The sequence below is a fragment of the Perca fluviatilis genome, chromosome 20 (assembly GCF_010015445.1).
Source record: "Perca fluviatilis chromosome 20, GENO_Pfluv_1.0, whole genome shotgun sequence".
NCBI classification, from domain to species: domain Eukaryota; kingdom Metazoa; phylum Chordata; class Actinopteri; order Perciformes; family Percidae; genus Perca; species Perca fluviatilis.
In genome coordinates, this window is record NC_053131.1 from 5,453,900 (window position 1) to 5,467,556 (window position 13,657).

Genomic DNA, 13,657 nt, shown 5'->3' on the forward strand with positions numbered 1-13,657 from the left:
AATACACGGAGGCAGCGATGGGGCCGCTCAGGACGAATGGAATCCGTCTGGTAACATACTTGGACGACTGCCTCCTGGCTGCGAGTTTACAGCAGGGAGCAGCCACACATACCAAACACCTAATGACACACCTGTCATTGCTGGGGTTCAAGTTCAACTTAAAGAAAAGTGTACTGACTCCTACCCAATCAATACATTTTATCGGGCTGTCCCTAGACTCGGTCACTTTGAGAGCTTGCTTATCTCAAGACAGGACAGAGGCGATGCGCACATGTCTTGCTCTGTTTCGCAGGGGGAAATATGTGACATTACGGGATTGCCACAGACTTCTGGGTCTGATGGCATTAGCACTGGTCGCTCTTCCTCTAGGCAGGCTATATATGAGGGGATTTCAACGCTGGGTAACAAAACTCAGTTTAGATCCTCGAGTTCACTCACGCCGTCGTATCTGTATATCAGTGGACTGCGCGATGACGCTGTGTCCATGGAAATGGCCACAATTCCTGACGCAGGGAGTGCCACTAGGCACGATATGCGCCAGGAAGGTGATTACCACCGATGCGTCTCTGTGGGGATGGGGTGCCACCCACGAAGGGAGCTCTGTGAATGGCCAATGGAATGCAAGCCTACGCTCATTGATACGAATGGCAGTTTTCCTAGCTCTGAGGCATTTTATACCATATGTAGAAAATACTCATGTCCTGGTCAGAACGGACAACACGACTGTAGTGGCTTACATCAACAAGCAAGGAGGCTTACGCTCTCCACAACTAAACAGGCTAGCACACAAACTGATAATTTGGAGCGATGCCAACCTTCTTTCCCTCAGGGCAATGTGCCAGGAGTGATGAATCAGGAGGCGGATTTGCTATCTCGGGGTCACCCTCGCTACGGGGAATGGAAACTCCACCCGGAGATAATGAAACAGATCTGGTCATGCTACGGTCGCCCGTTAGTGGACCTGTTTGCCTCCAGAGAAAACACACAATGCTCCCTATATTTCTCTCTGAACGAAGCGGAAGCCCCACTGGGATGGACGCGCTGGCACACACGTGGCCGCGCGCCCTCCTTTATGCATTTCCCCCCGATAGCTCTGATACCCCCCACTCTAACCAGGGTGAGGGACTAGTACTTCAGGGTCATTCTGGTGGCTCCGAATTGGCCTCAAAAACACTTGTTAGCGGAGATAACACAGATGCTTTACGCACAAGGGGAAATCTTTCACCCCCACCCAGAGCGCCTGGCCCTCTGGGCTTGGCCCTTGAGGGGTTGAACTTGACGTTGTGTGGTCTACCTGAAAATGTTATGACTATTCAAAACGCAAGAGCTCCATCCACGCGTACTATGTATGAAGTTAAGTGGCGTGTGTTTGAAGACTGGTGCATGTCTACTGGTGAAGTGCCGTTTCAGTGCTCAGTAGGGATTGTGTTAACGTTCCTACAAACTCTCCTGGATAAGGGAAAAGCATTCTCCACGATTAAAGTATATCTGGCCGCTATATCTGCATGTCATGTGTGTTTAAACGGTAAGACAGTGGGACAACATCCCCTGTTCTGTCATTTCATGCGCGGAGCGCAACGCTTACGCCTGGTGTCAAAATCATTGTCTCCCGGATGGGATTTGCCACTGGTGTTGGAAGCTTTGTTGGAAGTGGGTTGAAAGATGCTCTCACTTAAGACAGCACTGCTTTTGGCGTTAGTTTCAGCCAAGCGGGTTGGTGATTTACACGCCTTATCAGTGCATCCATCGTGTATGCAGTTCGGCCCAGGGGACTCTAAAGTCATGTTACGCCCGAACCCGGCATACATCCCTAAGGTCATGGACTCGTTCTATTTGTGCCTTCCCTTGGAGTTTAGTGCTTTCTATCCACCACCGTTCGCATCGGAGGAACAGGGCCAGCTGCATATGTTGTGTCCTGTGCGCGCTCTGAGAGCGTACCTGATTGAGACACTATCATTCAGGAAAGCGGATCAGCTGTTTGTTTCGTGGTCTGGACCTCACAAAGGTAAGCCTATCACAAAGCAGTGTTTATCACACTGGATTGTGGAGGCGATCACCTTGGCCTATTCGTCTAAAGGGCTCGAATCTCCTGTTGGTCTACGTCAGTGCTTCTCAATGGGGGCGGTACAGCCCCACAGGGGGCGTTCGGAGGATGACGGGAGGCGCTGGAAGTAATATTTTGGAAAGGGGGGCGTTGAGGTGCACTTGGGGGGCGTTTGTTTTAAGGCAAGTTTACACCAACGATTTACAACAATATGAGTTTACACTTTAAACTACTTGCAAAAAACAGTGGTCTGCAACATTAAAACCTGCCAGTTTACGCCACTGTGACTGGGCAAGACGATGTATAAACTCTTCTTCTCTTCTGTGTTTCTGTCAGCTCCGTGCTGCCTTCACGGGAATGGGATGTCAGAGTATCATCTTAAATGAACTTTAAAGTCTCCATCAAACATTAACATCATTTATCTTTAATAAGTCTATGAACATAGCTGTTGAACATTTTTCATTCAATTATATGATTTTTTTGATAACAATAGTAACAACAATAATAATCATCATAACAATGATAGGGCCTAATCATTAATATTCAGGGCAACTAGCCTACATCTTATTTGTTGGGGGTGGCGGTAAGGGCCCTGGATTATGGATAGGAGGGGGGGGCACTGGCCAAAAAAAGGTTGAGAACCACTGGTCTACGTGCACATTCAACAAGGGGAATTGCCTTACTTAAAGGGGTGTCGATACAGGAAGTGTGTGCGGCCGCTTGCTGGTTGTCCCCAACAATGTTCATGAGGTTTTACAGACTCGACTTACTACGCCTCACCTGGATCATGCTGTTTTGAGTTTGGAGTCATTGGGGACGCAGAATGCGTTAGTATGATTGGAAAGGTCACGTATCACCAAGGTTGGCTTGTCCAACAATACGGGAGTAAACATATCCCATATGTGAGATACCGAAGAAATGCTTGAAAGAGAACTTAAGGTTACGACCGTAACCCCGGTTCTCTGATAGCATGAGTGAGGTATCTCACCGGACCATCCTTCTTGCGTGAAGCGAGAAGAGGTTGCTACCTTGAATGACGATACGCACACGGGCTGTGGGTTATATAGGGGACCGCCCCTTGTGCGCCTTGCGTCAGACGTGGCCAGCCAATCATGGCTGGCGTAGTGAGAAAGTGCTTCTGAGGGATACGCGGGGAGGCGTACCCCATATGTGAGATACCTCACTCATGCTATCAGAGAACCGGGGTTACGGTCGTAACCTTAAGTTTTCTTTAGTCTGTAGGATACGATTTGTAGGCCGGGACATCTTTTCAGCACCACAATACTTATTTCAGAATAATTTGACACATATTTTGCCTTTAACAAATATTGCAATCAATCCTGAAGCAGACAGGAAGCCAGTGTAGTGAGGCTATTGGGCTAAAACTTTTCGGTCCCAGTTAGAAGCCTAGCTGCTGCGTTCTGGTCTGACTTTAACTGACGAAGAGATGACTGATCTAATCCAACATATAAAGAGTTACAGCAGTCTAGTCGAGACGTAATAAATGCATGAATAACTGAATTCCCTTCTATTACTGTTATTTTTACAAGTCAATATCCACATTCACTTCTCAGGGTGCAGTATTCTGGCTCCTAGATTCACTCTTTGTGTCTTTGCACAATGTTTCAATAAGGTGATGGAAACCCAGCTGAGGAAGCGGATGGAGCAGGTGAAGGAGCTGTTTGCCGACTGCACCGACGTCTTCGAGGAACTGATGGCTGTGAAGAAACACCTAGCTGAGAAGATAGAGCAGTGCCAGTCAGCTGTGGAGAGGATCCAGGGTTCTGTCAGTAATGTTGACGCTTCACAACCAAAGGTCGAAGACCAGTTACAGGTACACGGCTGTTACATGTTGCAACTCATTTATGGACCATACTGTTGGATGAAGCCACATAAACCCTAGTCTTGGATTTCCAGACCCTCCTTCACAGCGCTGCAGAGGAGGGTCTGGCTAGTCTACACAGCATTAGGAGAAAAATGTGCTCTGGTTTATTGGCATTTCTTTAAACCAATCACAATTGTCTTGGGTGGCGCTAAGCGCCGGACGGCACCGGAGCAATCCCGGAAGTGGAACATCGTGGATATACGTAACCTACAGAATATATTTATATTTTTATTGAATTTGTTGTTACGTGTTCATTTCTCACAGTTTAATTTGATTTTGTTAAAAAAACAAAAAACAACCTTAATTTAATGTTATAAGGATGATGATGATGAGGTCCTAATTTCACAAAATTATTTCAAATGGGATTACTGTGTGCTTTTGCACTTGTATGTATCTAGAACGACATTAAAGTATCTCCTGGAAAAGTACAATACTGCATGGTAATGACATAATTAGTATAATAAATATGTCAAACTCGTATACTTTTTGGTGGTATAAAAATACATATAAAGGATGATATTTCGAATAGTAAATTGGGAAAAAAATTCAACTTTATTTAATTCTACCTTTCATATATCAGTTTCACATCAGTGAGTTTGACCCTGACTTTTTTTCCTTTGATTCTTGACTCCAAGCTACTGTATTAACAGTTGTACTGTTGGCTGTTTATTTTAACAGAAATTGTCCATAGTACGAGATTCATAGTTGTATTTTAGTTTTTTACATTTGGAATTTTTTACTTTTTACGACATTTTACATTTTTTGTAATCATATTTCTTGTTGCTTTTTTGACCTTTGTGAGACTTTTTTTTTACCTCTTTGCTGCTTTTTCCGATGTTTATGTTGCTTTTTTCGGCGTTTGTTGCTTTTTTTTTTTTTTAAATGTTCTGTATTTTAACTGAGGTACACACATAATTTCCGTTTCTTAAATATGGAGCAACGTCCAGGTAATTGAGCTGCCAGAACTTAAGAATTTATTTCTTAGAGTGGACTGTTACTGTTACTGCCAGCATTTTCACGGTTTCATCCCTTGTCCTTACAGCATCTGTGTGATAAATTGGAGGCTCTGGAGCAGCAGGCCGAGGCTGCGATGAAAGAGGTTGGCTTGGTTTCCAGTGTAGCCAGTCCTCAGGTGCTGGAGGTGCTGTCTGTAGACTGCAGCAGGCTGAAGGAGGCCATCTCCTGCACCCAAGCCATGATCCAGCTGAAGAGAGAGGAGAGGGACAAAGGCCTGCTCAACGTTATCAAAGGTTAGTGTGGCGTTTGTGTCTTCTGTTTTAGTAGACGGTATCTTGATGATCATATACAATGAAGTGTGAATCTAACAGGAATGTGTTTTCATTTATGCGTTGTCAATTGTGATCTTAAGTACTGTATCTGTTTATTTTTACTGTTACAGTATTGCCCTTTGGAAATTGATACCAAAACCAAGTGCACATGAAAATCTCAGAATAAAATGCAATTTTAAAGCCACATTTTGAATCTCTTTTTTTTTTATCCGTTTACAATCAGATTTCTTTTGCGAGAAAGACCTGAGTACAGCAAAATAAATAAATACAGCGATCAGACTTGCAATGTCATGCCAGCTTTAGAAGCAATTACAGACATCTTTAAAAAAGGTTCAAAACTAAAAGTAGAGTGACTCTAGGTGGCAGAAAGATTCCAAATAAATGTACAGAAACACAGCACTGATATACCATTGCCTTATTAAGTTGTTATGGCTAACTGAGCAAGTTATCTTATGAATATGCTAGATATTTTCTTTTATATGCACTTTGTCACAGATGCACTTAATTTGCACTTATCTCTTGATATTATGTTTCTTTTTTTTGGATCAATTTTTTAGCACTGTTTATCATACAGACATACAAAACAAATTCCACAATACGTGCCAGGTAATGTCAAGTTTTAATGTCAAATTGAACAAGAACAAAAGCCTCTCCCACCCCCCACCCTCTGCGGTCTCGAGGAAAACAAAAAAACAAACAGAAATCACACCTTGCCTAGTCGCTCTCATCTAGTTCTTGTGACTTGAGGTCATTAGGTCTGATATTTGTGCTGCTTCGCTTTCCCATAGGCTGATAGTTGATGGTTTGGCTTTGTTAATCCTTGCTGTAGATAGCTCAGGCATAACTGAGCTCTCATTTTTCATTTTCTTGGTACCAGTTCAGCCAGCTAGCCAAATCTTCCTCTGTCTCTCAAGCAAGTGTAGTTTAGAGTCATCATTAAGTAACAAAACAATTGGGTCAGTAGGGATTAGATATCCTATCACATCAGATATTATTGACATTCCCATTTCTTTACTATTGGGAGTTCTCCTATGGATATTTGCATCAGTTTAGCATAAATCTTGGACACTAATCCTCTCACAGGAAAATCAACAAACCATTTAATGACTGGGTGCGCTTCAAGACTGTTTCCCCATGACACTCCATAACATTTTAGGGCTGATCTTAAGCGCAGATAAAAGTAGAAGGATGTCCTGGGGACCTCAAAACTAGCTCTCAGGTCTTCAAAACTCAACATACCTTTCTCATTGAATGGCTGGTCTAAAGTATAAATACCTCTGTCACTCCACTGCTTACAAGCAAAGGGTTTGTTACCAGACAGTAAGTGTGCATTGTGCCATATTGGGGTATTCAAATGCCACTTATTGGTGTAGCGTAGTTGCTCCTCCACCTGTTTAAAGTTGGTCAGTGTGTTGGTGATAATAGGGCCATGGGCCAGCATACATCTTTTTGGACACACACCTGCAAAGGCAAGGTCTTGCAGTCTTAAACTTCCAGTGAGGTTTTGCTCTATTTCTCTCCATGGAACTGTATATAAGGGTTCCATCCACACTCTGAGGGCCTGTAGCTGAAAGGCTCTGTGATACACTTTAAGGTTAGGGAGGGCCAAGCCTCCCGTGTTTGTGGTACGTTGCAGGGTAGAGTATTTTAACCTAGGTTGTTGATTATTCCAAATATACTGGCAAATTAAGGTATCAAGTTTCTTCCAGAAATGTATTGGTTGGGGTAGGGGGATAATTGTACTCAAGAAATTCACACGAGGAACTATGTTCATTTTAACAACAGAAATCCTGGACCGTAGCTATGCCGGCAACACAGACCAATTGGCCAGATCCCTTTGAACACTACTTAAAATAGTTTCATAGTTGTCCTGGACGACTCGCTGTAGCGACGTGTGTATGGTAATGCCCAAATATGTAATTTTGCTTTGAGTTGGTATTGTAACACTAATGGCTGATGTCACATGCCTGTTGTTCAATAAAAGAAGTTAATTTTATAGCTGGAGATTGAGCTAGATTCGTTGAAGATCATACGATGTTTTGGAATAGAGTCCTCAAGAAGAACAAAATATCATCTGCAAATAATGATATTGAGCTGCTATTGGATTTAATCTGGACATTACAGATTTTATTTTGCCTTATGGCTTGGGCTAATGGTTCAAGAGAGATTGCAAACAGCATGGGGGAGAGCAGGCATCCCTGTCTCGAGTCCCGCTCAATAGGAAATGGCTGAGAATGCAAGCCATTGGTTGAGACTATGGCTGTGGGGTTCGCATACCCCAAACCAAGCCTCTCCATTACTTGCTACAAGTAATTCCACTCTAGGCGGTCAAAAGCCTTTTCTGCGTCCACTGATAAAACTGCTGCCTTTGTTGGGAGGTTTTTGGCTTCTTCTATTACATGAAATAGTCTGCGTACATTGTCTGCAGCTTGACCCTTTGAATAAAACCTGATTGGTTGGGGTGGACTAGCTTCTCGAAAAAGCGTTTTAGGCGGAGAGCCAAGACTTTGTTGTTGGTGGAAAGTACCCTTCTCTATGGCTGAAGTTAAAGCTTGTAAAATGGTAGGTCCTAATATGTCAAAATACTGTAGAAGTTCTGATGGAATTCCATCCAACCCTAGCAGGTTTAGTTCTTTTAGGAACTTCTGACAGTGTGTCGGATCTGGTTTGCAGGAGTACTCCTACAAGTTTGAATAGAAGGATTGAAAAGTGGCGCTGATATCCTTAGGGTTTGTTGAGATACCTCGGTCTGTGTGGATGCTATTGATAGTAGCTCTGGATTCACTTTGTTTTAAGTTCAGAGCAAGCAATTTCCTTGGTTTACAGCCATTAAAATAATAAGTTTGCCTCACTTTGTGCATTATGAACTCCGCTCTCCTTCTTAAAAGATCATTCAGCTCTGTTCGACTTGTGACTAGAAGAGTATGTGTAGATTTAGAAAGTCTTAAGAGACTGCTCTAAAGATTTACAGCATTCTTCCAACTCCGCAATCCTTGCCTCTCTTTTCCTCTTCAAGTTGCCCACGAAGGAAGATGTGAAATCTCGAAAAGATCCTTTAGTTGCTTGCTAGATAAATGCGGGGTCAGAAACTAAGTCTGTATTGATTGATATAAACTCAGCCAGTTTGGCTCTAAATTCTGAATCAAAAGTTGTGTTCTGGAGAAGGGAAGTATTAAATTGCCATCTCCTAGATCTTTCTCCTAACATATCACAATGGAATGTGGTTATCAGCGCATTGTGATCAGACAGAATTGCTGGTTCTATTGCTATCGTGTGGAACATTGCCTTAAAGGAGAATTCCGGTCGATTTCAACCCGTAGCTCTATTGTTTGTAAATCAGGAGTACTGTCAGTAGCAAGAAAAACGAAAACAAACGGTGCCGCCTACACCGACTTATCCTCCTGCTAGATTTTGCACCCAACAGTCTTAATCAAGGCTTAAACAGGGCAAGTTTTAAACGTGTTTTTAGCCTCTAAACATGTTTGAAATGCCATTACAAGTGCTTAGTCATGTGCAGTTATTCCTTACGAGGGAACACAGCGAATTTGACTGCAGTAGATGTGACAGAAAGGCATAAAAGTTGTGTTAATCCATACCTCTGTTGATTTCCTGCTTTCCGGTCAAGTCCACAGTAATCGAGTGCCGATCTCATAAAATCCAATATTCCAAAATGCATTTTTTTCCACAAAAAAACGATTTGTTGAGGTCCTGTCCATAGTAATGAGTATGTATCAACAGGCTGTAACCTGACACCACAGTGAAGCGAGCAGGGCTGCAGCAGTTCAAGAGTTCAACAGCTCATTTGCATAGGTAACCTAGCAACGGCGGAGCCTGTCGGCAGAAGCAGGGAGGAGCTCACAGAGCTGACAGACAGAGCTTGGAGTTAGATCAGGACTAATATTAGAAAATGGTTCAAGTTTGTGCCTTTCCAAATTGCGGCAACCAAATGAAGAGATATTTGAGCTTGAGCTTTCACCGTCTACCCCTCCGCAGCCAGGAGATTTTACAGTTATGGCTGGTTGCACTTCAGCTCCCTTGATAACATTAGCTACATGAGAGAGATTACCGTGTTTGCAGCGACGACTTCACCGAAAAGAGCGTCAAGTCCCGGTATCTGAAGGAAAATGCCATTCCTAAAGTGAAAAGACCAACTGCAGACAAATTGGAGGTAACGTCTTTAGGATTCATACTTTCCAAGGCTAAAGTAATTCTCACTTTTTTTTTCTGTGAAGAACTGTTTCGCGGTGTTGGTTAATTCTTTGAGAAAAAAAAAAAAAAACATTAAATGTTGTAACTCCCGTTATTGAGACCCGTGTATGATATTATCGATTTGTAATTAGTAATGAGTTATATTACTGCGTTACAGCAAAAATTAATATATTACTGTAATTGCCTTACACCCAACACTGATTATGATAGATGCATCCTCAATGTTACTGTTTTGGCCATTGAGTCTGACTACAATGCTCTTTCTCCTTCTTACTTATTTAGGGGACACCATCCAGTGACATAGAGACAGAATTAGCTGCAGTGCCACAGTCAACTCCCAAGAAGGCGTCAAGCTGGTCATCCAGCCAGTTTCAAAATAGTTCTTTCAAGTCCACAGAAGAAAAAAACCCTTACCCCGTCATGGACAGAGAAGAAGGCGACTGCTTTGTAACATAGCCCCAGTTCCTTTGCCGGATAAGAGTGAACTGGTTGCTCAAGCCAGGTCACATTATAAGAGCATGTTCTAGGCCTAGGAAAAGACTACTGAACTATTTTTTCTTTGTACACTTCAGACTATGCTGCAGCATGATTATGTATAAAACCACACACTGTACTGTACATACTTTACATTGATTGTGTCTAGATTGTGATATTGTAATTTCCTTTTTGTTTTTGAAGTAAAGACACAAAAGCACAAATGTAATGTGTATTGTTATATTATAAAACCACTGTAACAGACAGGTGCAGAAATATATTATAGAACTGTACAATGTACTTATTCTTACAGGGCGAGCTTTGGTTATTTCACTAAAAGAAGTGAGGCATTTATTTATAATAAATAATAATACATTTCATTTATAGAGGGCTTTTCATCGTACTCAAAGACACTTTACAGTAAAAACCAGCACATACACTCACCTAAAAGATTATTAGGAACACCTGTAAGATTTCTCGTTAATGCAATTATCTAATCAACCAATCACATGGCAGCTGCTTCAATGCATTTAGGGGTGTCATCCAGGTCTAAGCAATCTCCTGAACTCCAAACTGAATGTCAGAATGGGAACGAAAGGTGATCTAAGCAACTTTGAGCGTGGCGTGGTTGTTTCACAATCTGCTAAGTTACTGGGATTTTCACGCACAACCATTTCTAGGGTTTACAAAGAATGGTCTGAAAAAGGAAAAACATCCAGTATGTTGCAGTCCTCTGGGCAAAAATGCCTTGTTGATGCTAGAGGTCAGAGGAGAATGGGCCGACTGATTCCAGCTGATAGAAGATCAACTTTGACTCAAATAACCACTCGTTACAACCGAGGTATGCAGCAAAGCATTTGTGAAGCCACCACACGCACAACCTTGATGCGGATGGGCTACACCAGCAGAAGACCCCACCGGGTACCACTCATCTCCACTAAAAATAGAAAAAAGGGGCTACAATTTGCACGAGCTCACCAAAATTGGACAGTTGAAGACTGTAAAAATGTTCCCTGGTCTGATGAGTCTCAATTTCTGTTGAGACATTCAGATGGTAGAGTCAGAATTTGGCGTAAACAGAAAGAGAACATGGATCCGTCATGCCTTGTTACCACTGTGCAGGCTGGTGGTGGTGGTGTAATGGTGTGGGGAATTTTTTCTTGGCACACTTTAGGCCCCTTAGTACCAATTGGGCATTGTTTAAATGCCACAGCCTACCTGAGCATTTTTTCTGACCATGTCCATCCCTTTATGACCACCATGTACCCATCCTCTGATGGCTACTTCCAGCAGGATAATGCACCATGTCACAAAGCTCGAATCATTTCAAATTGGTTTCTTGAACATGACAATGAGTTCACTGTACTAAAATGGCCCCCACAGTCACCAGATCTCAACCCAATAGAACATCTTTGGGATGTGGTGGAATGGGAGCTTCGTGCCCTGGATGTGCATCCCACAAATCTCCATCAACTGCAAGATGCTATCCTATCAATATGGGCCAACATTTCTAAAGAATGCTCCCAGCACCTTGCTGAATCAATGCCACGAAGAATTAAGGCAGTTCTGAAGGCGAAAGGGGGTAAAACACGGTATTAGTATCCATCCATCCATCCATCTTCGTCCGCTTATCCGGTGTCGGGTCGCGGGGGGAGCAGCTCCAGCAGGGGACCCCAAACTTCCCTTTCCCGAGCAACATTAACCAGCTCCGACTGGGGGATCCCGAGGCGTTCCCAGGCCAGGTTGGAGATATAATCCCTCCACCTAGTCCTGGGTCTTCCCCGAGGCCTCCTCCCAGCTGGACGTGCCTGGAACACCTCCTTAGGGAGGCGCCCAGGGGGCATCCTTACCAGATGCCCGAACCACCTCAACTGGCTCCTTTCGGACGCAAGGAGCAGCGGCTCTACTCCGAGCTCCTCACGGATGACTGAGCTTCTACCCTATCTCTAAGGGAGACGCCAGCCACCCTCCTGAGGAAACCCATTTCGCCGCTTGTACCCTGGATCTCGTTCTTTCGGTCATGACCCAGCCTTCATGACCATAGGTGAGGGTAGGAACGAAAACTGACCGGTAGATCGAGAGCTTTGCCTTCTGGCTCAGCTCTCTTTTCGTCGCCACAACGTGGCGATAGATGGAATGTAATACCGCACTCCGCCGCCCGATTTTCCGACCAATCTCCCCGCTCCATTGTCCCCTCACTGCGAACAAAACCCCAAGGTACTTGAACTCCTTCACTTGGGGTAAGGACTCATTCCCTACCTGGAGAAGGCATTCCATCGGTTTCCTGCTGAGAACCATGGCCTCCGATTTAGAGGTGCTGATCCTCATCCCAACCGCTTCACACTCGGCTTGCGAACCGATCCAGTGAGTGCTGAAGGTCGCAGGCCGATGATGCCATCAGGACCACATCATCTGCAAAAGCAGCGGTGAGATCCCCAGCCCACCCGAACTGCAACCCCTCCCCACCCCGACTACGCCTGATATCCTGTCCATAAATATTACAAACAGGATTGGTGACAAAGCGCGGCCCTGGCGGAGGCCAACCCTCACCTGAAACGAGTCCGACTTACTGCCGAGAACCCGGACACAGCTCTCACTTTGGTCGTACAGAGATTGGATGGCCCTGAGTAGAGACCCCTCACCCCATACTCCTGCAGCACCTCCCGCAGTTCTCCGGGGGACCCGGTCATACGCCTTCTCCAAATCCACAAAACACATGTAGACCGGTTGGGCATACTCCCAGGCCCCTCCAGGATCCTTAGAGTGAAGAGCTGGTCCGTTGTTCCACCGACCAGGACGGAATCGCGATTGTTCCTCCTCAACCTGAGGTTCGACTATCGGCCGAACCCTCCTTTCCAGCACCTTGGAGTAGACTTTACCAGGGAGGCTGAGAAGTGTGATACCCCTGTAATTCGACACACCCTCTGGTCCCCTTTTTAAAAAAGGGGAACCACCACCCCAGTCTGCCACTCCTTTGGCACTGTTCCAGACTTCCACGCAATGGTAGAAGAACGTGTCAACCAGGACAGCCCCTCCACACCCAGAGCCTTGAGCATTTCTGGACGGGATCTCATCAATCCCCGGGGCTTTGCCACTGTGGAGTTGTTTGACTACATCAGTGACTTCCGCCCGGAAATCGACGACAATCCCCGTCCATCCTCCAGCTCTGCCTCTAACATAGAGGGCGTATTAGTCGGATTCAGGAGTTCCTCAAAATGCTCATTCCACCGCCCTATTACCTCCTCAGTTGAGGTCAACAGTGTCCCATCCTTACTGTACACAGCTTGGATGGTTCCCCGCCTCCCCTCCTGAGGTGGCGAACAGTTTTCCAGAAGCACTTTGGTGCCAACCGAAAGTCCTTCTCCATGTCTTCTCCAAACTTCTCCCACACGCCGCCCGCTGTTTTTTTTCCACGGCAGAGGCTGCAGCCCCCGGCGCCTTCGGTACCCTGCAACTGCCTCCGGAGTCCTCTGGGATAACATATCCCGGAAAGACTCCTTCTTCAGTCGGACGGCTTCCCTGACCACCGGTGTCCACCACGGTGTTCGTGGGTTACCCCCCCCCTTGAGGCACCTAAGACCCTAAGACCACAGCTCCTCGCCGCAGCTTCAGCAATGGAAACTTTGAACATTGTCCACTCGGGTTCAATGCCCCCAGCCTCCACAGGGATACACGAAAAGCTCCCGCCGAGGTGCGAATGTTGAAAGTCCGTTGGACAGGGGCCTCCTCCAGACGTTCCCAATTTACCCGCGCACT

At 44.9% G+C, this 13,657-nt stretch overlaps 1 protein-coding gene across 1 annotated transcript in view; it reads left to right on the forward strand.

Moving 5' to 3' along the window:
- LOC120548886 overlaps positions 1-13,657 on the forward strand; it is a 193,550-nt gene that overhangs the window by 76,902 nt on the left and 102,991 nt on the right. Inside the window, exons 35-36 of the mRNA XM_039785398.1 lie at positions 3,678-3,878; positions 4,972-5,179. Coding sequence (XP_039641332.1) covers positions 3,678-3,878; positions 4,972-5,179 — 409 coding nt within the window. The remainder of the gene's footprint in view (positions 1-3,677; positions 3,879-4,971; positions 5,180-13,657) is intronic.